Source organism: Hevea brasiliensis, chromosome 10, assembly GCF_030052815.1.
Source record: "Hevea brasiliensis isolate MT/VB/25A 57/8 chromosome 10, ASM3005281v1, whole genome shotgun sequence".
Lineage (NCBI taxonomy): Eukaryota > Viridiplantae > Streptophyta > Magnoliopsida > Malpighiales > Euphorbiaceae > Hevea > Hevea brasiliensis.
The window spans coordinates 89,129,593-89,156,662 of NC_079502.1; the positions used below are offsets into that span (position 1 = coordinate 89,129,593).

A 27,070-nucleotide genomic window follows, 5' to 3' on the forward strand; every position below is an offset into this window, starting at 1 on the left:
TCTCAACATGAAATGCAAGAGGATTACTTTCAGGTGCGAAACGTATAATATTCTATATTGGGTATGCAATTAATCTAACTGTACACTTATTTTTTGTGAAAAAAAGAAATCGAATGTGAGAGATCACAATCCCAATTAATGAATTAAAGAAAATGTAGGTAAGCAGGGGTACCTATCCCATCCCCACTAAAGATAATACAGGCAACTGATGGTGCCACTCAATTCTTGACGCTTGGGTTTCTATTTGTCGCTAATACTTTTATTAAAGGTTTATCCACGCAGCATTTAGAGACACAACGTTTCGTTGCTAATACTTTTACTGACAAGGTTTATCCATACAACATCATTGCTAATAACTTTTGATGACATAATGTCCATCGTTAAATCTTTAAAAAATTTCTTTATTGTAGTTAATATAAATTTAAATTTTAATATTTTTTTAATAATAATTCTACTTATACTAAAAATCCTATTACAATTCTTATAAAAGTAATTCTATAATTTTAATTTTATAAGTGTTATTATTTCATTAAAAATTATTTAATTTATTATAATACAATTAATAAAAAAAAATTTAAACACAGAATCTCACTTTCAATAATTTTTTTAATATATATATATATATATAAGTGGGAAGGAACGAGAATAATAGAGTGAAGAAAAATATTTTTAACATAATTATAAATTTATTATTAAAAAATTAACAATTTTCTTAACATAATTACTAAGTTATTATTAAAAATTAAATATTTAATTCAATAAAAAATTGCATTCATAAAAATAGATATTAAACTCTAATCTTATTTAATTACCACTATTTTATTTGTTACAAATTTGTAGTCATTTTAAAAAATATATATATATATTAATAATGGATAATTTTTAACTAAATATTAAAAATCTAGAATTAGAATTATCAAATCAATTCAAGTAGAACAACTGCTTTATTTGTTACAAATTTATAGCATTTTTTTTTAAACTATTCTTATTCATAAAAATATATTTTTAACCAATCTTAAAATTTATTTTTATATATAAACATTCATTTATATAACAAATTAAAAAATAATTTTTATTGAAAATATTAATAAAATTATTTAAATTGAATTTTAATTTTTACAATATTCAGATTAATAGAATAAAACTAACACTAATTTTACAATCTTGATAAAATTAGTTAAATTAAAAATTTAAATAAAATTTAAAAAAAAAAAGTGTTTAGGTTTTTTATTAATTAGTCTTATTTTCAAATAAATTCTTTTGCACCAATAAAATATTTCTAAATTTATTAAAATACAAAATATATTCATAAAACTATTTAAACGTTCTTTGTATAATTAATCATTTAAAATAAAAATTAATTTTAATTTTGTATTAAAATAATAAAAAGATCATAATATCAAATTTAAATGCTCATTCATTTGAAATTTTGTCTATTTAAATTAGCTTTATATTATTATTTAAATATATAAGTATTTAAAGTTATAATAAAGAATAAAATTAATATATAATATATAATTATAACAATGTATTTTTAAATTATATAATTTAAATTTTCATCAATATAATTACGATATATGTATTTTTGTTACAAATATTTCAATTTTAAAATTTAAATTTATGTTATATATAAATAAAAAATTATAAAAATGCATTCAATCATTAGTGGGAAGGAGGGGAACATTAAGATTTGCAAAAATGCTCTAAATCCTTTATAATAGTTACAAATTTAAAAATTTTAATAATGTATAATTATTAATGAAGTTTTTTACTATTAATGTATTAAATTTATAATTTTCATAATTATATTTAATTAATCGCTTTTTAATTGAATTTGCTTATATATATAGTTGAGGTAAACTAGAAAACCAGCTAGCCTCTTGAAATCCAATTTGATTTTTTATCTCACAACTTTATTATAAATGTGCTATCTTATTCAAAGGTGAGTAGAACGTATGTTAGAGGTTGAATTAGCAGCATAAAGAGAGTTGCATGGACAACAGAGAATCAAAAGCTCTTGCATCGCATTCACCTCAATGGCAATGAAAGATAGAGTTATTGCCTTAGAAAGCTAGTGTTATACACCCCATTCTCTACTCCCATATGCATAAACTGTTAAAATATAAGATTGCAACGTAATAATTCTATCAAGTATTTCTTATAAAATTATGATTTTGCAGGGTTTAAAATAATCATAAAAGACAATATGTTTATATTAATTTTTGCAAATAAGTTCATTATTTGTTATTTAATTATATTTTTCATATAATCTTTTGAGGTTTCTATCAAATAAGTACATATTTTATTTATCCATTTAGAAAATTTTATAAATTTCGGAGATATATTTCTTATTTCACATAACAATATTAAAAGTATTAAAAAAAGGACTTTTAAAAAATTGCATATAAAAATTTTAATAATGAATTTGAACAATGAGTATAAACAATGTGCGCTGCACGTTGTAAAAAATATATATATATTATATATAAATGTATGAAGAGGGATTGAGAATGCTAAAATACCCTTAGTCCTTTATAATAATTTTAATAATAAAATTATTGCATAAGAAGTTTTAGAATCCCTCCATGTCATTGCATAAGAAGTTACATGGCCATGCAAGAGGTTATGCAATTTTCAGCAACTCTGGATAATTTTTTAGCTTTCTGTGTATGCGGTTACATAAGCTGTGCAAGTTTCGGCAACCCTGAAATTGCTCTTCGAATTTGTGCATAAGCAATTGCACAAGTTATGCAGGATCTTGTACAACTTTCGGCAAAGTTATAGTTATTTTCCGAATTCCTGCATAAGCAATTACACAACTTATGCATGAAATTATGCAATTTTCGGCAAGATTCAGCAGCATCTCTATTTTCTAGATGCAGGTTGCACAGGTTGTGCAGCTCTTTGTGCAACTTTCTGCAGCCTTCAAATTTAATAATTTTTACACTTCAGTTTTGGCATCTTTTAGCTTGGAATTCATTCTTCTAACATGCAATTGATTTCTAATTCTTAAAAAAATATCATTTAACCTACACAACAAGAACAAATTCAAAAATTAAACTGAACTTAACAAATATAAAATACTAATCAAATAACCAACAAAATAAACTAAAATTAATCAATAAAAAGGTCAAATGATTATGAAATATAACCTAAATAATTACATGATATGCAAATATCAAGTAGCTAACTTCCATTCTCTCATAATTATTAGTCTCTATATTTTTAAAACTTGCCTACTTAGTCCTTGATATTTTAATAAACCTACATATTAGTCCATCTGTCAAATTTTTCATCCAAATTACTATTAATTTTTAAAAAAGAATCGATCAAAATGCTCTTCATTTATGAATTTCAATGTGAAACAAATAGTTTTGGGGGTTTTGATTTAATTTTTTTTTATTTTTACAAATTAAAAATTTGTAATTACATGTTAAAACTTTTAACATAATTAATAGATAATTTTACAAAATAATTATTAATTACAGAATGAAAAATTAATTAATAGGGTGAAATTTTACAAAATTAACTATTAGTAGATCCGAATTTTAATTGTTTCAAATTGTATTTAATTTTACAAAATAATTATTGAATTGTATTTATGTTTTATATTATATTGTTAAAGTGTAAGGATGAATTTATAATTAACAAAAATATAAGAGGATCTTAAGGTAATTAATTTATACTTTAATAATTAAAACTATTTACAAATTAATGCTTATGTGTTTATTGATTACAAATATAAGGGCTTATTTACAAATACATATAATATTTAGGGATCATTTTGTAATATATATGAATGATTTTGTAATAAGCTAAAATTGTTAAGGACTTTAAAATAATTAATCCATATTTTTAATAATTATAATTTACAGGGACTAATATATAGATTTTGTCAAATCTCAAGAACTAAATTATTTTAGAAAAAAAAAATATATTGAAAGGCATTTTGCTATTTTTACAAAATTGATGACAACTTAATCTATAGATTTATTAGATTATTAAAAATTAAATATGTGTGTGTTAAAAATACGAAGACTAATCTATAAATTTTATGAAACCTTAAGAATTAAATTATAATTTATTCATTTTTAACTTTCATAATTATTAATTAAAAATTAAATTATTTTATTTTTAAATAGTGAAAAAATAAATTGTATTTTTTGATAAATTTTAGAGATTATTCTGTAATTAACCCTTATTGTTTTTTTGATGGTGCCAAAATCCACAAAACCTACAAATTTAGGATAAAGAGAAGTTGATTTTGAGATGTTTTTTTCTCTGTGAAGTAGGTAGGCTACATCTACTGTAAACCTGACTCCTCTATACCATTTTGAGTGATTTTTAAAATTTTATACAAAAATTAAGAAAATAATTAATTAACTTATTTTTATAAAAGAAAATACTAATAATTGATTAAATTACTCTTATATTTAATTAAGATATAAAAAGATCACAAGAAAAAAAAATGCATTGAAGATAATAATAAATAAAATTAAAGTTGAAAAAAAAATACTTTCTTAATTTTTTAAAAAATAATAAAGTAGGACCAAAACAGTTTTTTAAAACATCACTTAAAATGGATCAATAAACAAGGGTAAAATTTTAAAAAAAATTATTTTATCCCTAAATTTTAATAGATAAATTACAATTTAGTCCCTAAGGTTTGGTAAAACTTACAACTTAGTCATTCTATTCAATCGATAGTTAATTATATCAAAAATGATCAAAATGCCCTTAACTCCATATATTTTCCAAAATGTAGGAGCTAAATTACTTAGTTTTGAAAATATAGGACTAAATTATAAGGTTTTGTCAAACCTCATAAACTAAATTGTAATTTACCAAATTCTAATTTGGATATTAGATGAAATTTCTTTAATTTTGGAAGGTTTGATTTAATTATAAAAAATTAAAAGGTTTTGATAAAATGTGAAACAAACACAAATATTTGGATTTATCTAGCTAATAGGCCAGTGATGAGATGAATTAAATTTATTAAAAAATATTACATGGCATGTTCACCTAACTATGAATGTACCAAAAGTCAAAATCTCTAAATTAGAATTTGAATTTTAGATAAAATTTCTTCAAATTTTGAAAATTATGATTAAATTATTAAAAATTAAAAGCTTTAGATATAATGGTTAACCAATGTAAAGTTTTGGATTTATTTGGCCAATAGGCCTTAAACAAAAAGATCCAGTATAATAAGTTTTATGTCTGATCTATTGGAGCGAGTTTTGTCCCAGTTGTAATTATTTGTAATTTTGTAATGCTTGAAGATTGTTATTGAAAAATGAGGATTTTGATTTGTAAAATGATGATTTTTTTTAACCATCATTTTACTATAGATTTTCCAGCCACCAATTTGGTGGGTTGATATGATTCAAAAATTTTGTGTTCTCATTTTGTTGTTACACAATTTATATTACATAATTTATACACATACATTCTCTATTATAAAATATTTTTTTATTAATTAAAATAAATTAAGTAAAATATATTTATAAGGCATGTTTAATTATTAATTATTAAAATAAATGTGTCTTCAATTATTTTCATGATAACATTATTTATAAATTACTATTTTATTTAAATAAATATCTTTAAATCATTTATATATTGATTTTTATGTTTCTTTTACTATATTATACCATCTAATTAAACAAAAAAAAATTATTAAACCATCTTTGACTATACCATATTTTTAAATATGTTAACAATAAAAATCGTACCATATAATACGATTCGATGCATTAATAAATTACACTATACTTATAGGCTTAAAAGAATTAAGCTAAAAGTTTTCCTCATGGTTTCGATCAAGAGTCAATAATTTGGAAAATATTCAATTCACCCCATCTCTTTTGGACATTTCATCAAGATAGCGAAGTTAATTTTATCAATCCAATTTATAAGACAATATCTGTGAAATATAAATAGTGCCACCTTGAAACTATCCTATTGTGAATTGAAATTTTTTATTTGACTTCAATTGAAGTTTAAAGTCAAATTTTCATAATTTTAGAGATAATTAAAATACCACCAAAGCAAAAATTATTAATACTACATTTATTTAATAATCCTTTATGACATTAATTTATTTAGAAGAAACCTTAGCTCCAAAATATATTATTTCTAGGGCACATTTAATAGGTCAATTTACATATTTTTATAGTGGATAAGTTTTATTTAATGATATTAAAATTATTTATAGCACTATGAAATTTCAAAATTTAATGTTATTAATAAAAATTAGTTTACTTTGTTTTTAAGTTATTATTATTATTATTATTATTATTATTATTATTATTATTATTATTATTAAAAATTTCAAATTTTATTGTTTTATTATGATCACATAAGTAATGTGAAATATTAAAATATTTATGTCTCATCATGTATTTAATAAATTTTTATGACACTGACATATTAGAAAAAAAAAACTATATTCTATTATGCTATTTTTTAAATACATAATATTAACCTAAGTTAGCTTTGTCTTTGATTTCAGATTCTAAGAAGTTATGGATGGAGGATGTTCATCCCTCTATCAGGACGTTCGTCCCCCTTGAGTTTTCTTCGTTGCATGAAAGTTTAATTCTAAAAAGAAAATGAATATTTTAATAATATTTAAAAAATATTAAATGCAATAAATTAATATGAGAGAAAATTTGCCCTTTGAAAAATAAAATTTTATTTCATGACATATAAATTATTTTAAAATATTTTAATAGATGGTATTTCCAAAAAAAAAAAAAAAAAAAAAAACGCGTTGGTTGTTGTTATTCTAAATTGAATGTATTTGGTTGAGAATTGAATGTATTCAGTTGGGTCCTCTGACATCATTATTTAATGTGTTCAAGGAAGAAAAGAAAGGATTCGTCTAATATAAATTTAATTTTATATTAGAATAAATTTAATAATTATTATATTAAATATTTATATCAAAATTTATATAAAATTAATTAAAATATATATAATAAATAATTTAAATATAAATATTTAATATAATACTTGTTAAACTTATATTTATATAAGTTCGAACTTTTTATAGTGGTACCCAAGAAGAAATTATTGAGAGCTTAACAACAAAAAGGTGGTGGCCAAACAACGTTATGGGTTGGTGATAGCCATTAAAGATTTGTTATTAATAGCCATTATTACGGCCCCATCATGCATATAGAGAAGCAAATTAATTTTCAGCAGTGCTGGATGGCAAGTTGCATTCCTCGTACGCAGGGCAAAAAAACTTGCCGACACATAGTAGTGTATGGCCTATGTCTATCATCTATGCATCAATCTAATCATTTTGTGCCACTTAAAAAACTCTCATTACTTCTCTTAGGAAAATTATTATGAAATAATGAATTGATGTGAATATTCAATGTATACATTATTTTTTTTTACACCAAATATATCTCGAAATTTACCTCGAAATTTACCCTTTTCTTATCAATAGTGCGGATTTAGAGTGAGAAAGAAAAGAAATTGCAATCATTGGCCTAAGCTCCTATGTGAACTTAATTAGTAAAATATAATCGATTTCAAGTTTAGATAAAGAAAGAGAGTTGTGGTAAGTTGACGGTCAACGTAAAATTCAGTCATTCATTGTAATATAGATTCTTATATTTTATGGAAATGTAGTCAAACTAACTATGTTGTATGGGAGTGAATATTAGACATATATGTTACAACATACCCACAAGATGAGTGTAACAATAATGTATTAAAATGTTTGATAACATGATAATGAATAAGATTATAAATGATCGTATCTCTTAGAAAATGCATGTAACTTATATTAGAGATAAAAATGAGAGATGGTCATTTAAAATAGTTTAGTCATGTACAACATAGAAAATCAAATGTCCCAGTATAAAAAGTGTGATAAGTTAACAGGGGAAGAGGGATAAGAGAGAGATAATAACGTGGAGGGAAGTAGTATTAAATGATTTATAAATTTTGGATATTTATGCAGACCTAATGTCTAAAAAAGATAAATGTCGGAAAATGATTTATATAATCAATCCCAACTAATTTAGGATTAAAATTTAATTGTTAATATTGTTGTTACCCTAATTATCCTCACTCTTCATATATAACTTTTATTTTCATAAAATTATCCCCAATAAATTTTATGGATATTTCATTCAAAATTATATATATATATATATATATATATATATATATATATATATATATATATAAGTTTTAGGAAAAAAAACAACCTTGAAACGGCAAAGACTATTCTTCTTCTTCTTCTTATTATTATTATTATTATTATTATTATTATTATTATTATTATTATAAAACCAAACCAAATGGAAAACAATATATAGTAAGTTATTTTATATTTTTTGTACTGTAAATGTAATTTTGTATTTTTCTTTTAAGTATATATAAAGTACTTTTATAGACTTTTTAAAATTATTGAATTGTATATTATAAAAATATTATTTTTTTATTTAATATACTTAAGGGAAAAAACAAATAAATTTGAACCATTTTAAAAAATCAAAACTTAATGTCTCTTGGTTTACTTTAATTTGATTTTTATACATAAATAAATTAATTATCTAACATACAAAATTATTTTTATTAAACTTGATTTAAAATCACTTTAAATTGAACTAAATCATACCATGCACACCTTATCTCACCTTGCTTAAATTTTTCCCCTGTAGAACACGCGTACATATATATATATATATATATATATATATATATATATATATATATATATATATTTAGTTCCATTAGAAATTTTTTTTTAATTTTATAAAATTAAATAAATGATGATGGTCTTTTTTTTTCTTTTTTTAATTTATTTATTTTCAATTTCTAACTATCATAAAAGCTAATAAAGTTTTCATAAATCAAAACTGGATAGAAATGGGTCAAAATGTAATTATAATTGATTTTTTAAATTTATTCAAAACTATCTAGAATTGGAAGAAATCGATTTTATCTAAATAAAGATAAAACATATCCCTTTACTTTCTTTATATGTTTAAATAAATCAATTTTTAACTTTCATCAAATTATTTTAAAATTTTCATTTAAACTCAAATTAGTCCTAACTAATTTAATAAAATATTATATTTTGATAATAAAATTTTATTTTCTCTAATTTTAATTATTAAAAATTTATTTCACATTTTTAATTAAAATAAAAAATAAAAATTTTAAAAACAACTAAAACACCAGAAATAAATTCTAACAAAAATTATAAATCGATAAAATCTGTAAAATCCATATATTTAGAAATTCAAAAACTAAACAAATCAAGAAAACACTTATTTTGACTAAAGCCATAAACCCAAGAACTCAAAACTCTTAGAGGCAGAGGCCCAAACCCAATCAAGAAAAGCTCGTAAAATCACAACTCAAAAATCAATATGTTCTCTCCACCAACTACTTCTTCCAATTCCCTCAGCCCCAATAAAACCTTGAATGCCAATTAAATCGCTGCAATCCATCGCTCCTATATGAAAAATACGTCATTGGGAGAATTGCAGGAAGGAGAATAAGAGAAGAATTTGCGGGGTTGTGCTATCACGGGTTGAAAGTCCGAAATAGAATCTTCCCTCCAAACAAAGTTCCTAGCGTCGAAAATTGGGCTTGTCAAGATCATGAGATTGCAATGAAGCAAAGAATTTGCAGATGGGTTATAAAGATGGTTTGTTAAAAAGGAGTTGCATATGGCATGAGGAAGAAGAATCAAGAGTTGTTCTCATTTGTTTTGTTGTAATCTTAGGTCAATTGACAAAATATATTACTTTAATCAATCAAAATATTATAAATAAAATATATGAAATAAAAATATACTATTTTGGTAAACTAAATATTATAAATATAGTATAGAAATATGAATATTAAATATTCCAAAATCTTAGGTCAATTAATTTCACTCTTATCACTGAAGTTATTATTAAATTTCATTGAGGATATTTTGATTTTTATATTTTTTTAACAGTAAAATAAATAGAATCAAAATCTTAATCAAACTCCAATACAATGCCACAATCATGTTAAATTTTGTTTATTGAATTTGATCATGATTTTCAAATTTAGTGATTTTTAGATGACAAATTAAAATTGAATAATTCAGAATGAGAGTGAAATTAACTCCAAATCTTCAAACCTATATGTCATTTTGGTTAACATGACTGTCACTTCCTTCTACCTATAGGATAAGGGTGGAGGAGAGGTAAATAAAGGTAAGGATGGGTAAGTGAGTTATATGCCTCAGTTTGAAAATGAGTAAATTAATAGAGGGTAAGGATATAAGTAAGAGTAAGTCTTATCCTTTCTTTTCCCTCAAATTTCAATTTTTCTTACATCCCAATTTGGGGTGTAAGAAAGAGATGTAAGAGTTATGACTATTTTTATCTATACACTTCTTAAATTTACTCTTCCTTCACCTCTTTTCAAATATAAAGAATATCCATTATCTCTCTTTACTTTTCTATTAATTCACCCATTCCCAAACATAAATTTTTTTTTTATATATATAACTCTCAATACTCTTCCCTCTCCTCACCCTTTTCTTATCTTTTCATTACTTATCCTTTTTTCACTCCATCCAAACAGACACTTAATAGTTAAAAGCTTCAACCAATGATGGTGAAGAGAATGGTCCAATATATAACAACAAGAATAAATGACACGTAAGCCTCTCTCTTTTAGAAACTAAAATTTTACAAAGAATTCAATTTAATTAATTTTTTTTTATCATTTTTCATATTTGTAATAAAAAGAATTTAATTCTTTTTAATTTTAAAAAAATTCATTTTAAAAAAAGTCAAAAAGTACTTACTCTCTCCATTTATTTTTATCTATCGCTTAAGGATTTTATACGGTGATTAAGGAATCAATTAAATCATTTAAATTATAATAAAATATTTCATAATTTGATTAAATTATTATTTATCTTACTTAATTAATAGAGAATAAAGCAGGTGATAAATTTGACTTTAGGAAATATTAAAAATAATTATTGTGTTTAATAATAATAATAATAAAATTAAAAAAATTGATTAATATTTTTATGGAGACAGAAATAATTAATTAATAGAATTTTTTTTTTTATGGAGGTGAAAGTAAAAAATGAATAATAGGTCATGGAAAAGATAAATAGGTCACTACTAGTGGTATGTTAAAACAACCGAATGGTGATGACACCAAAGATAAATAGAGATTATCATAATTAATATTGTTAAAAGTAAACATAAGACTTAATGGAAACAAAATGTATTTTTATAACTATGTTTACTTTGTTTTAGGGCTGTCCATGATTTCTGAAACTTTTAAATTGAATAAAAAAAATGGTTATTGTTAGAATCGAAAATTAAATTTATATTTATTGTTTAATTTTGTTCGATTTTAATTTTTTGCTAAGAATTAAACATGAACTATTTAAAAAATTAATTTTATATATATATTTTTTAAATATATTTTATTATTTTATTGAAATTATATATATTTATATGTTATTAATATTATTTGTATATCTTTTATTTTTCTAATTTCTTTTAAAATACTTTTTAATTATAAATACATTATATTATCTTATAATTCTTAATTATATGACTAATTACATATTAATCATATAATATACTTTTAATTCATAATTATATATCTATCTTTTAGTTAAAAAATAAAGATTATATAATTAAGAAACACGTAGAAATTTTTTTAAAAAAAAAGATAAACTATAATTTAGTTCTCTTATAACTTAGCTCTTATATTTTCAAAACCAAGCAATTTAGTCTCTGAGATTTTACAAAACCTATAATTTAGTTCTTGCCTTTAGAATTTCGATAAGTTATAATTAATTTAAGCAAAAATTATCAAAATATCTTTATTTTTAATATGAAAATAATTTAGTCTCTAAGGTTTTATTTTCTTAACAATTTAGTTCCTGAAGTTTTATTTTCTTAATAATTAGTCTTCGTATTTTTAAAATATGTGTCCCATTAAATTAAAAAATTTTTAAATTTAAATTGTTAAAATATGAATTAATTATTTTTTGAGGTCCTTAAAATTTTTAGCTAATTAAAAAATATCCATATATTTTACAAATTGATCATTTAATATTATAACTATTTATAAATAAGTCCTAATAATTTTGTAAAAACTCTACTTATGTCATTATTATTTTAATAATACACACACACACATATATATATAATATTATTATATAAAAAAAAAAATATATGAATATGGATGCAAATTGTTATTAAAATAAAATTTTAGGGATTAAATTGTTTTCTAATTAAAAATAGAGTTAAAAACATTTTAATATTTTTGCTAAATTTCATGAAAAATTAATTATAATTCTAACGGTAGAGATTAACTTGTAGGTTTATTAAAAGATTAAGAGCTAAATTGCTTGTTTTAAAATTATATGGACTAATTTGTAAGTTTAACTAAATTTGAAGGAATAAATTACCAATAAAATAAAATCTTAGAGAATAAATTTTTCAGATTGAAAATAAAATTAAAGGCATTTTGATAATTTTAGTTATAATTAATTATAACTTGACTAAATTTATTAAAGAATGTATATAATATATTTTTATATTAATATTATTATTTTAGTGCTAGTATCATTCTTAAAATTATTAGATTTTAAATATAAGACATATTTAATTTTAAATTTAATAAATAATATTTTAGTAAATAATTATTTAAGTATATATTAATATAAGTTTTTAAAAAGTAATTCATCTTTTTTTATTTTATTATTTTAGTGTTACTATCATTATTAAAATTATTAGATTTTAAATATAAGACATTTATCATCTTAAATTTAATAAATAATGTTTTAGTAAATAATTATTTAAGTATATATTTATATAAGTTTTTAAAAAAGTAATTTACCTTTTTCTAGTTTACAGAAAGTTTAATTACAAAATAACTTTGGAGATATATAATATAATAAATAGAGTTTTCTAATGCATGAAATTGTAGACTTAAACATTTTAAAACTCTTAAAAGATATAGTAAAAGGAGTTTTAGATAGTTATTTTTTTATAAGATAAGATTTTAGTAGTTTAAAGCTTCGTTTATTTCGTGAAAAAAGTTTTTCTGAAGATATATATATTTTTTTATATTTTTTAACATTTAGGTCACTCAAAAAAATAAATTAAAGAAAAATATTTTTTTGGCCAAAGGGAACTAAGTTTTTTTTTTTCTTAAAAAGAAAGTTATTTTCTGAATTTGGATATTCTTATTAAAATAAAACACTTATACATATATAATATAAATACATATTATTAATTTATCATTGCAACTAAATAATAAAAAATATTTTCATAAAAAATATTTTCTTAGAAAATAATTTCTATGAAAAATATTTTTAATATTCAAGTTATTTTTTTTTGAAACAAAAGAAATTTAAATTTAAAAAAAATTGAATTAAAATTAATATTTAGTATGAGTGAGAAGAGACTTTTATTTTTTTAAAGGCTCTTACTTCAAAAAAATTTAATATAAAAAAATATTTTTTAAATAAATTATTTTAAAAACATTATAAACTATACTACAAATAGAATTTTTTTTATTTGGATCACTCATATTTTAACTTATAGTTAAAATAAAATTAATATTTTGAATCAAGATACTAAAAACAAATTCAAATATATAAATAGCCTAATAAAATATTTGAAAAATTAAATTTAGGAAACTAATTTAATTTTAAATATATAAAATCATATTAATTTTACTTTCATAAATTTAGGAGTCAATTTAATTTTTAAACATATAGAATTATGTTCAAATTTTTTAACTATTTTAATTTATTATTATTATTATTATTATTATTATTATTATTATTATTATTATTATTATTATTATTATTATATAATCCTGGGGCCATGGCGCCCTCCCTCCGCCACTGTGTAAATAGAGCACAGAAGTAACTGCGTTTAGCAAACTTCAGTCTCATCACCTTCTGCTGGAAGTTTAATTAGATTGTTTAGGTAATTGGCAGGGTGGATTTTCCATTTTTCATCATATCCTTGCCATCGGAAGCACTATTGGTTGCTGAATTTTGTGCGATTAAAGAAAGAGCCTGCAGACTCTAAGTATATGACTCTTAAGAGAAAAATGGATGTGTTAAACTAACCATCTTAAGGGAATGGGTAAAGTCTAATTCACTTCCTTAAAAATTAGCTAAAAGATGAAAAACATTCAAAATTTTACAAGAATATATTACTTTTATCCCAAATCGATATATGACATGACCACCAATCCAAGATGATGAAGAACTCAATTACACAAGCATAAACAAAAATTTTATTAATTAATAAGATACGATATCATGAATATAATCGAGTGGAGCACTCACAATTCCCACTGGTTGTCTCCAACTCTCACTCGCATTACTTTTCTGCAAAAACATACATATATTGGAATTAATTAAGACAATTCCTAAATAATATTAATTTTTCCCTAGCAGGAGCAAGCAATGCCAATGGCTTATTTTATCTTAGTATCTTACGAAGGTAGCAACTGGGTTCCACAAGCACTAGTATTATTACTCAGGCTTCTCTTGAAGGATGGCCTCCTTAATGAATCTGTCGAAGTTATTGTAAGATACTCCTCCAACACTGGTGGCTGCTTCTGCTTTCTTTCTCCATTCCATAGCATTTCCCTTCATTCCTTTTCCATTCTCAGTTTCCATCACTTCCTTGATGATACCCACAAGTTCATCTCTGGTTAAGTCAGTACTAAGCTCCATGCCAGTCTTCCACACGTCACATGCATATTTGCAATTTGTTTGTTGCTCAGCAAAGAAAGGCCAGCAGATGAGAGGCTTACCGCCAGAAACACATTCCATGGTAGAATTCCATCCACAGTGTGAGAGGAAAACACCAACTGATGGGTGTTGAAGAACACGATCTTGCGGTACCCAATTCACCAGCAATCCTCTGTCCTTGATTTCCTCGTAAAATTCCTCAGGCAAGACTGCGGATTCACCCATCACAATATCAGGCCTAACAATCCATAAAAATGGATGCTTGCTATTTGCAAGACCCCAGGCAAATTCTATAAGCTGTTTGTCTGTTATTGTAGTAACACAGCCATAGTTTACATACACAACTGAGTCTGGCTTTCTTTTATCGAGCCACTCCAGACAGCTTAAATCCTCCTTCCATAAGCTTGATCTAAATGCCTTGGACTTGCCCTCAGGTATGCCCTTCTCAAGCAGGGTAAATGGACCTATAGTGTAAATCTTGGGGTACATGGCTGCAATGGCATCTAGCACTTCTTGTTCAAACTCATCGAATGTGTTGAAAATGATTGCATCAGCTTTCAGACTCCTATGTGCTTCTGATCCCAAAAAATCGAACATTATGTCGTTTACATCAGTGACTCTGATAAAGCTAGGCATGTCCCTCAGTTTCAGGTTAGGCATTCCCGGAACGAAATCAACTGGTTGATTAAGAGTGCCATCATGCATGAAACTTTCATCTGATCCAACATTTAATATATACAAGAAATGTTAATTTGTGATGAGTTTCATCATTAATTCTTCTCTAAAGGATAGAAGGAATGTTAAAAAAAATAAAAAAAATAAAAAAAAAATAAAATAAAAAAAAAACCTTTGAATGGGACTATGCCCCTTCTGACGAGTTCAACATAATGTAGATAAGCCATGAAGCTTCCGGCTGAGGCAGTCCAAAATTGGAACTCTGGAATGCCAAAATGTCGAGCAGCATCAATAGCAAAGGCCATGACTCCATCTGAAATTATGCAAGTAATTGGAGGCACATCAGTGGAAGCTTTTAGCTTGGCAATTAGCTCTTTGAAAGGAGCCAAGCAATTCTTTCTGGTAGAATCACAAAGCGAAGGAACATGTTGGGTGGCATCACGATCAGTAGGTGGCAACCCATCTGGGATTGCTTCAAACTTGAAATCTGGAAGGCCATTAATGAATTCCTGACCTCTGGAACGAATTAAGCGTCTGTGGTTATGCTCAGTATTGACAAAAGTGATGTGAAAGCCACGAGAGTGTAAAAGCTTCCCAAGCTGCATCAGGGGACTCACATGCCCTTGTGCAGGGTATGGGACTAGAACTGCATGAGGTTTAGGGGATGCAATTGAACCCATTTTATCAAAGCAAGGAAACTCGAGTAGACTACAAGAACTACTTGAAGGTTTGCTTGATGGTATGCATTTCTCCGTATATTCGATGTGGTATTTATAGGAAAGGTGTTCATCATTTTCATCAGCTTTTATTTGTTTTATTAATTTGTTTGGTTTTGATTAGAACGGCCACAAAAGAACTACTATATGTTATTTAGTTATTTTTAATCAGCTTTTAGGCTTGTAATCCCATTTTAAAACGAAAAAGAAATTAAACATGAAATATAGTTAGTATAATCTAGCTTTTTCATAATAAATAAAATTTATAATATTTATATTAATTTGAATAGATAAAATTACATCTCAATATAAATCCAGGTCATAACATGTACTAGGTATTTGTCAACATGTGGGCAGTTGGAGACTCCAGGGTATCGGAGCCGGGAAGATTCACCCAGCTCAAAGCCAGAACATTTTTCTTCTTAGGCAAAAGCATTATTTAGACTCTTAAAAGTTACGCTAAATAGTTACATAAATTTTTAAAGTATTTTTAAATTTAATTAAGCTATTTAACTTTTTTAAAAAAATAAATAAATCTTTTCAATTTTAAAAAATATCTAATAAGTTATTTTATTATTTTGCGAACAAATAAGCCTTTAGCTTTTAAAAATAGATGCTATCAAAAAAAAAAAAAAACCTTGTGAAAATAGGTAGAAAAGATTAAGTTATAATTTATCTCTAATATAAATCCAACCAAAACTGTACACAAAAATTTTATAGTGCACAAGGTCCTCATCATCAATTCTACGCTTTTGATTTACAACATATTGATGAAAATCTGTTATATCCTATAGCAAATTGATAAGTTGTTATTTACAAAAAGATTCAAGAAGCTTATCTATAAAAGTTTCTTGAACTCACAAAGAAGTTTCTTGAATTATTCGGCAAAGAACAATTTTTCAATTTGCTACAGGATGTAGTAGATACTTACTAGGATGTTGCAAATTAAATACGCAATCCCATGGACTAAAAGATTTTCGTGCACAGCTTTGACTGGATTTATGTTAGAAGCAAATTATAGTTCAATCTTTTTTAGATATTATTGCAAATTAAAATATTTATTTGTCCCCAAAAATAATAATAAAGTTTATTTAATCTCTTTTTAAAATTTAAAAGACTTTTAAAACTTGAAGGGCTCATCGAAATGCTTTAAAGGCTTATATAATTATTAACCCATAGTTTAACCCCTTGTTTGGATGATGGTTTCGCATGGTTTCATAATGTACAATATAGTAATGCTACTTGTTTGTAAAGATTATTCCTAGAGAATGTTGGTTTTGGGTTGTAAAGTGATAGTTTCTTAATCATGATTTTACCACATATTTTAAAACCACTAAATCAGTGGTTTTAAATGGTTTAAAATTTTTGCATTTCAATTCTATGCTTACACAATTTATAAAATCTAATTATATCCTATTCTTTTTATTTATAAACATTCATTATCCCTCATCTCTAGTCTCTCCCTTCGAAGAAAAATTTTTTATTCTATTACATATACCAATCCTCCATTGTCTCTCACATCACAAGTCCACCACAGTCCCTTCTCAAGCTTTAGTAAGTCCGCAATTACGCTTTAATACCTCTCTCTACTCTTGCTCTAGCCGTCAATTTTGGGTGTAGGTATAGTCCAAACTCATCACAAATGTGAGTTTTTATTGGAAATTATCCTTTTTTTTATTTATGTTTGATTGTTGGGTTTGGTTTTCTAATTCTTTTATTACCTAGCTTTAGAATCTATTTTCTTGTTTGTTAGTGAGTGATTTCATTTGGTATACCTAGGTTATTTCACCTATTTTGTCAATTGGGTAATCAACATTGAACTCTTTAGTTCTGAAAAAAATTCATCATTTTTCAAGCAGTGCAAGTAAAGTTCAAAATAACTCTTTATATATTTAAAACAACAATAAGAACATTTTAGTAATCTTCATATTTATTATACCATATTATACAATCTAACCAAACAAGAAAAGGTTATTAAATCATTCTGTACCATACTATCTTTACTAACATATTAACAATAAAAATCATACAGTACAATACAATACAGTATGATACGATATGTTAATAAACTATGTTGTACTCAATTCAAATACAATGGAAGGTTAAAATAAAACTTTTGCCTTTTTTAAAAGATTTGGGATCGAGATTTCAAGGACGATGATGCTGGGAGGATTCCGCGGTCGACTTCGTAAGGATGCAAAGCAATAATTAAAAATTGACTGCAAAATTGACCAAGAAGCTTTCTCTGCGCCAAGTGATAATATTTTAGGTAAATCATCATTATTTTTATTTTTATGTTATATCATAATTAATATTTAAATACTATTATTTTAAATGAAAGCATTTTTAAGTTTTTATTCTTTTAGTAATTTTATTTATCCTTTTTATTTTTTTTATTTAGTGCTTGTTAATGAAAATTTAAAGTGTGTTAATAATGATAATTTTTTTAAACTGGAAACTCCTCTCTCTAAATTTTTCTCACCATAAAAACTCTCTCAACTCAAAATTAGATACGATGGAATGATTGCTTTTTACTGATGACAACTCTTCCCTCTCCCCTCTTTGCATTTTCATCTTTCTTTCTGATAAGTGCATAATTTATTAATCTTACTCCCATCACATTTAGTGTTTCTAGGGTATTTTTATGCCTAATTCAGTTGATTAAAGTAAAATTATCTATTACGCATATTTTTAGAGAGTTGTTGGAATAATTATATTAAATGAAGAAATTTTTAGCATTTGCATTAATTTGACTCTTGCTGTATTTTTTCAGGGTTTTGGTAAAGTTTCAGAGCATAGAAGTGTGGAAGGAAGCTTGAAAAGGTCAAAGGATTGAGAAGCATTGTTGATACAAAGTACATGGGTCGTGTAAGCACAACCATGGACCTGTGTAACATTATGCCAGAAGAAATCCAGAGAACCGAGGAAGAAACAAAGTACACGGGCCGTGTAACTTGACCTGTGTAAATCCTAGAGACCTGTGTAACCTTCTGTGCCAATGCAAGACATACCCATTCAGCTCCAGTAAGTTACACGGCCCTGGGCTGTGTAGTGATACATGGGCCGTGTAGTGATACATGGGCCGTGTATCCATCGACAATCAGTTTTCTGATTTTGCTCCTATTGCAGTTTTTGACAGAGACTCTAAAAACCTAATCCTAGACCATTTATTATAAATAGAAGAGGCAGCAGCCGACATAAAACCATTCAGCAGCCTCTCGATCTCAAAAACACCTTCATTCTCCATTCTTTTTTTTAGATTTCTTCTTCAATTTTCTATAAGCCATGAACATGAGTGGCTAAGTTTTTAATTCAGTTCAAGGGATTCAAGTTCTTTTGCTTGATTTGTGAGATCAGGTTCTTAATTTAATTTATGTCTTTTTGAATATCTATTGTTTTTTGATTTCATAGTCTTTGATATATTAAATGATTTACTAAAAAAGCCTATTAGTTAATTGTTTGATGTGATCAATTGCTAGTTCATCTTCATAATATGTAATTGTTGTGTAAGATTGAACATGAGTAGTAATTAGGTTTTATTGATTATGGTCCCAGTTTTCAATAATAACCTAAGGAAATAATAGGGTGAATTAAACGATTTATGCTTCATAAATTGTTGTTCAGCTTACCTACTTCCTATTCTTAAAGCAGTTATTAATTTGATGAGGATTGTTTAATACCAATTCAGTTAATAATTAGAGTCAACAAGAGAACTGGGCTCGAATTGATGAGTATAGGGAGGTCAGAGGTTTACCTCGCTATTTGGTAAATCTACGTTAAGTATTCAATAAGATATAATTGTATTTCTTTTGTTTATGATCAAATCAATGCATTGGAATGAGAATTACCTTGAACTAAAGTTTGTTTAATTTGAGAGTTTCTTATTTAATTTTAGATCTTAATTTTTGATTTTTGATTTCTTCTTTGGATTGCGAATTAACCCCCCCTCCCCCCAACCTTTGTTTCTTTTTCCATTCACAAGTGCACGAAATTTAATAATTCAATCTCTAGGGTTCGACTTGGACTTACCACTTATTGTAGAAAATATTTCACCACTGGTAATTTCAGTTAATTAAATTTCTGGTGGATTCGACAACCATCAAGAATTTTAGCGCCGTTGCTAGGGATTGAAATTCATTGGATTTCATGTTTTTAGTATTAGGGTATTTTGTTATTAATTTTGTTTGTGAAGTATTATTATTTTCAGGTTTTTGGAAAAAAATTATGGTGTTACTATTCATCGACAGATTTTTTGTTGAATTTGGAGGGCGTCCCATATCTATTTTGAAGGAAACGACACTTTGATCAAGACCAATTAATCTATAGGATTCACTAGCTCCACCTTCTTGAGGCCAAATTTGATTGTTTTCTAGGGTTTTGAGGCATTTTTCTGTTTTTACTTTTATTTCTCTTTGTTTATGACAAGAACTTCTCAATCTGGTGAGTTGATCTTTGATCCAGAAGTAGACAAAATAGCTAAACAGTTGAGAAAATTGGCTAAGCAAGCTAGACAGATTTCGAGTACATCTGAAGGAGTCCAATCTCCAAAGTAGTTAAGTTCGGATTCAGATTCAAATTTTGAAAACGAAACCATGGCTGCTAGGACTTTGAAAGAGTTGGCTGCTCCTGATTTAAATCAACAGCCTTTGTGTATTCAATACCTTGCTTTAAATGTTGCTTTTGAGTTGAAATCTAGACTAATCCATTTGTTACCTAAGTTTCATGGTCTTACAGGTGAGGATCCACATAAGCATCTAAAGGAATTTCATGTTGTGTGTTCTAGCATGAAACCTCAAGGAGTTTCAGTGGATCAAATCAAGCTTCGAGCTTTCCCTTTCTCACTGGAAGACACAACTAAGGATTGGTTGTATTACCTTCCTTCCAGATCTGTCAACTCATGGAATAGGATGAAGCAGATATTTCTGGAGAAGTATTTTCCTGCTTCCCGTACAGCCAATATAAGAAAAAAAATTTGAGACATCCGACAATACAATGAAGAGAGCTTGTATGATATTGGGAGTGATTTAAGAAACTGTGTGCAAGCTGTCCTCATCATCAAATAAGTGAGCAGCTTTTGATTTAGTATTTCTATGAGAGACTTCTAACAATGGACCGTAGTATGATAGATGTTGTTAGTGGAGGAGCTTTGGTTGATAAGACACAAGAAGAGGCAAGGAGGTTGATTGCTAACATGGTAGTAAATTCTCAGCAGTTTGGAATGAGAATGGATCACACACCTATGAAGGTTAATGAGGTAAGTACATCTAACCTTGAGAAACAGATTTCTAATTTAACTTCTTTGGTGAGGCAGTTAGTTATAGGGAATATGTAACCTGTTAAGGTATGTGGAATTTGTTCAGGTTCAGGTCATGCTACTGACATGTATCCTGCATTACAAGAGGATGAATCAATGCAACATGCTAATGCAGTAGGACATTATGGACAGCCACAACGCAGGTATGATCCCTATTCGAATACTTATAATCCAGGATGGCGAGATCATCCCAATCTAAGTTATGGGAATCAACCGGTGCAAATCGATACCAGCAGCAAAGACCACAAGTGAATCAACCACCTCCAAATCCCTCAAATCAAGATATGTCACTTGATGAAATTGTTAAGGCCTTGGCTAACAATACACAACAGTTTTAACAGGAGACCAAAAATAGCATTCAAAACATAGAGAGGTAGATTGGTCAGTTAGCCTCATCTATGAGTAATTTGGAAGCTCAAGGTTCTGGAAAGCTTCCATCACAAACAGTCATAAACCCCAGAGAAAATCCGAGTGCTAAACTGTTGCGGAGTGGGAAAAAAGTTGATAATCAGACTCCACATGAGTCAACGAAAAAGAAGAAGCAAGGAGAAAAAGAGTCTGAAGTTCCTGAAGTTGAGGTAAATACTGAACCTAACTTGAAAAAGGTTAATAATTATGTTCTTCCTCCATTCCCCTGTAGGTTGGCTAAGACGAAGAAAGAAGAACAAGAGAAAGAAATTTTGGAGACTTTCAGGAAGGTAGAGGTCAATATACCTTTACTGGATGCGATCAAATAAGTTCTTAGGTATGTTAAACTCCTTAAGGAATTATGCACTGCAAAGCGCAAGTTGAGGAATAATGAGAATATCAGTGTGGGGGAAAATGTGTCGGCATTAATTCAGCAAAAATTACCCCCAAGTGTAAGGATCCAGGTTCATTTTCTATTCCCTACAGAATGGGTGATTCTAAATTTGAACGTGCAATGGTAGATTTAGGAGCATCTATTAATGTTATGTCAAATTCAGTTTTTCAAACTTTAAATTTGGGTCCTTTGAAAGAAACTAGTGTCATTATTCAGTTAGCTGATCGTTCTAATGCTTATCCATTGTGCATAGTTGAGGATGTGTTGGTGCAGGTTGGAGAATTAATTTTTCCTGCAGATTTTTACATTCTGGATATGGAGGATAGTGTTCCCACATCAAAGTTAGCTTTGATTTTGTTTGGAAGACCTTTCCTAAAAACTACAAAGACAAAAATTGATGTGGATGAGGGTACCTTAACTATGGAGTTTGATGGAGAGACTTTCAAATTTAATATCTTTGATGCCATGAATTATCTTACTGATGATCATTCTGTCTTTTCTATTGATATTGTTGATACAATTGTGTAGGATGTTTTTGAGTTAAGCATGGAGGATGAGTTAGAAGTGGTGATTAGTCAAGGAATTCAAGAAATCAGTACCAATCCACCATTAAGTGTAGAGGTTCAAGAGGCAGTAATGGCATTGCAGTCATTACCTCCTATTCTAAAAAGGTATGGAGTATCAAAGATCGACTTACCTGTATCTCACACAAAATTATTACCTTCTATGTTGCAAGCACCAGTTCTTGAACTCAAGCTTTTACCTGAGCATTTGAAGTATGTTTACTTGGGAGACAATGAGACACTTCCAATTATCATCTCAAGTAATTTAACAAAGATTAAAAAAAACAGATTGATTAGGGTTCTGAGAGTACACAAGGAAGTAATTGGATGGACAATAGCTGACATCAAAGGTATAAGTCCATCAGTGTGCATGCACAGGATTTTACTGGAGGATGAGGCTAAACCGAGTAGAGAAGCTCAAAGGAGGTTGAACCCACAGATGATGGAGGTTGTGAAGAAAGAGACTTTAAAGCTACTAGATGCAGGAGTTATTTACCCAATTTCAGACAGCAAATGGGTAAGTCCAGTCCAAGTAGTGCCAAAAAAATTAGGAGTCACTGTAGTAGCAAATCAAGATAATGAACTTGTTCTAATAAGGATTCAGAGTGGATGGCGAATGTGCATAGACTACCACAAGTTGAATTCAACAACAAGGAAGGATTACTTCCCACTGCAATCATTGATCAGATGCTTGAGCAGTTAGCAGGTAAGTCTTATTTCTATTTTCTCGATGGCTTTTCTGGATATAATCAAATTGTGATTGCACCGGAGGATTAAAAGAAGACTACCGTCACTTGCCCTTTTGGAACTTTTGCTTTTAGAAGGATGCCCTTCGGGCTTTGTAATGCACCTTCCACATTTCAGAGATGCATGATGAGCATATTTTCATATTATATTGATACTTGCATTGAGGTGTTCATGGATGATTTTACTGTGTATGGTGATTCATTTGATGCATGTTTACATCATTTAACTTCTGTTCTTGAGATATGCATTGAGAAAAATCTTGTTTTAAATTATGAGAAGTGTCATTTTATGGTGGAACAGGGGATTGTTTTGGGTCATGTTGTCTCTAATAGGGGTATTGAGGTGGATAATCTAAAATTGATCTAATTGTGAACTTACCCTACCCCACAACTGTGAGGGAAGTACGCTCTTTTCTTGGTCATGCAAGTTTCTATCGCAGGTTCATTAAGGATTTCTCTAAGATAGCATTGCCTTTGTCTAGATGATGCATACATTTTGCATAGTCATTTAGGTCTAATTTCATAGCCATTTTATTTTATTATTAGTTATTTTTAGCTAATTTCATTAGTTATTTAGTTAGTTTTTCATAATTGTCAATTTTGGATTAATTTGTAATTTTTACTTTGTTTTGTAGGAAAAATGGTATTTGTGAAGGACTGAAAAGAAATTTTACCATTGAGGAGTGACTTCCACAGCCAAAGATGTCAAAAACAAGTTTTCAAGTGGAAATATGCATTGACAAAATTGCGCATAACTTGCCGCATAAGCTATGCAGATCCGCATAAGGAGAAAAATCACTGTTTCAATACCTGCCGAAATGTGCATAAGGAGACTGCATAGCTTATGCACATTCATGCCTCCCTTATGCACTTTCACGGAATTGTGCATAACCTATGCACCAAGTCATGCAGTTTCGCATAAGTGAACCAGAAGCCAACCGAAAACTGCATAAGGGACTGCATGACTTATGCAGTCCACTTATGCAGTCCCATAAAGAGTTCATTAATGAGCTAGCAGAAGATTCCCTTAGAAAATCCCTCCTCAAACACACCATTTTAGGGCTCCATGTCATAAAATGCTATAAATAATCCCATTTCCCATTTTAGAAAGAACAAGAAGGAGGAGAGCAGAAAAAGGAAGAGGTGTAGGCAGCAGCTAAAGAGTCACTTTCACCTTCCACAACATTTTCAACCAAGATTTGCAGATTTCTTTCCTTTCTTACATTCTTCCTACATTTCTAGTGTTTAGTTTATTGTTTCCTAGCTTAGATTAAAGCTTTATTTCCATACAAACTAAGAATTTCTTGTAAACATTATGGGTAGTAAGTAGTTTTATTTAGATTCTGGAGTAAGGGTTGTAATATTTGAGATATTTTGTGGATTTTGATTGGGTAATCCATATTTTGTGGTCTTAATGAGTTTTATTCATTTTTTGTGTGCTTAATGACATGCTTAGTGTAGGATCCCATTAAGTGATGTTCTTAATCCATGGTTGAAGCACCGAAAGGAGAAGGCCTTGTGATAGATAATCAAGAAATTGGACTTAATTAACTTAGATCTAGAAATAGACTAAGGATTAAGAGGATTCACAGATTAATTAAAGAACTTAATGGGTCTTAATTAACTCTAACTCCACGAAAGTAGGATTAGATTGATTAAGGCACTCTTTGTCTCACTTGAAAGGGTATTCAAAGGATTTAAGAATTAATCTCCTTAAAACCCGTAAATTCCGCAAGATTGGATAACCAATTTAAAAATCCCAAAATAGCTCGAATATGAAATCCCGAACTCCGGAATCGCCTTTTCATAATTATTAATTTTTAATTAAAATTAATTGCTTGCCATTTTAATTTTGCCATATTTCAACTTGCTTATTTCAAATTGATGCAATTTTAGTTTAATTAATACATTGTTGGATAGATTATTAATTTTGCACATATAGATTTCATACTCAAATACCCATCAATTTATTACTTTAATTTCAAGAATAGTTCAATTTAGTCAACTTTTTATATCAAAAATTCAATCATTAACACAACTCCTCGTGGGAACGATATCTTTTCTATATTACTAGTACGACCCGTGCACTTGCGGTTGGGCCACATCAAGTTTTTGGCGCCGTTGCCGGGGAGTTGTTTGTTTAAGATTGAATTCTTGATTATTTTAGTTGTTTATAGTTTTATTTTTTGTTATCTTTTCATTTTGTGTTTGTTTGTTCTTTTTCAGGTATTTTTAATCTTTTATGAGAAGAGCTAGAAGCACAAGTGACACATCCTTACTGTTTAATCCTGAAATTGAGAAATTTTGTAAAGCCAACAAGAAAGAAACCAGAAGAAGAAAAGAAGCATTGAGAGAAACTGAATTAGAAGCAGACATGGCTGATGAAAGAATTAGAATTGGTGGTGGTAATGCTGGAAATGATCAAAACAATGAAAATGCAGCCCAAGGTGAAGAGATTATAAATGCTAATGTGCCTAGGGGAAGTATGATGGATCATGCTTTTCCTCGTTTTGATGACTTGAGGGAAAGCATAGCAAGACCAAGAATTAATGCAAATAGTTACAAGATGGATTTTGGAGTTCTTCAAATGATTCAAAATTCCCAATTCGGGGGACATCCTTCTGAAAATCCACACACACATCTGAAGAAGTTTGCTATGATCTGTGACATGCAAAAACAACCTGGAGTATCTGATGATGCAGCAAGATTGAAGCTATTCCCATTCTCTTTGAAAGATAGAGCATTGGATTGGTTTGATTCTTTACCTCACAACTCCATTACAAATTGGGAGCAGCTCACTGATGCATTTCTTGCACAATATTTTCCCCTTGGAAAAACTCAAGAATTGAGGAATCAAATGATAGCTTTCAGACCAAGAGAATATAAAACTCTTTATGAATCATGGATGAGATGGAAGGAATTAGAGAGACAATGCCCACATCATGCCATTCCAAAATGGATGATAAATCAAAATTTTTACACAAATGTTACTCCAGCAATTAGAGGGATTATTGATGCTCAAACAGGAGGAGAATTTATTATGAAGCATGAAGATGAAGCTTATGAGCTACTGGAGAAAATTGCAAAGAATACTCATTTTTGGAGTAGTCCAAGAGGACCAGCTCCAACTCAAAGGAGGCAAGCTGCTGGAATGTATGATCTTGATCCATTCAACATGATTAATGCAAAGTTTGATGCACTTACAAATGTCTTGGCTAAGAAGATGGAAGATTTGAGTATGTTGGTTAGTTCAACATCATCATCTGGAAGTTCACAACAAGTGGCTTATGCAGAAGGAACTACCAGCTGTGGAGTAGACTATGGAGAGCAAGCTGCATATGTTGGTAATTATGGAAATAAGCAAGTGGGGAATCCTTACTCTCAAACTTATAATCCAACTTGGAGGAATCATCCCAACTTTTCATGGGGAAATCAGCAAAATCAAGTCCAAAATCAGAATTTTCAACCACAACAGCAACAAGGA

At 27.5% G+C, this 27,070-nt stretch overlaps 1 protein-coding gene and 1 non-coding gene across 2 annotated transcripts; both read right to left on the reverse strand.

The window, feature by feature from the left end:
- Nucleotides 1–14,284: 14,284 nt before the first annotated feature.
- On the reverse strand, nt 14,285–16,199 carry LOC131183770 (linamarin synthase 2-like). Its single transcript, XM_058154337.1, has 2 exons — nt 15,618–16,199; nt 14,285–15,486 (listed from the first exon to the last, which is right to left on the reverse strand). Exons 1-2 carry the CDS (start codon nt 16,123–16,125, stop codon nt 14,549–14,551), a joined length of 1,446 nt encoding a protein of 481 aa, XP_058010320.1. The 5' UTR covers nt 16,126–16,199; the 3' UTR covers nt 14,285–14,548.
- A 4,917-nt stretch (nt 16,200–21,116) lies between these two features.
- Nucleotides 21,117–21,222, reverse strand: LOC131170082 (small nucleolar RNA R71). Its single transcript, XR_009141024.1, has one exon. It is a non-coding gene; the product is annotated as a small nucleolar RNA R71 (small nucleolar RNA).
- Nucleotides 21,223–27,070: the final 5,848 nt, after the last annotated feature.

Coding starts and splice junctions, on each gene's coding strand:
- LOC131183770 (XM_058154337.1), bottom strand. CDS start 16,125: ATGGGTTCAATTGCATCCCCTAAACCTCATGCAGTTCTAGTCCCATAC. Junction 15,487..15,617: donor GGGCATAGTCCCATTCAAAG/GTTTTTTTTTTA, acceptor ATGTTGGATCAG/ATGAAAGTTTCATGCATGAT.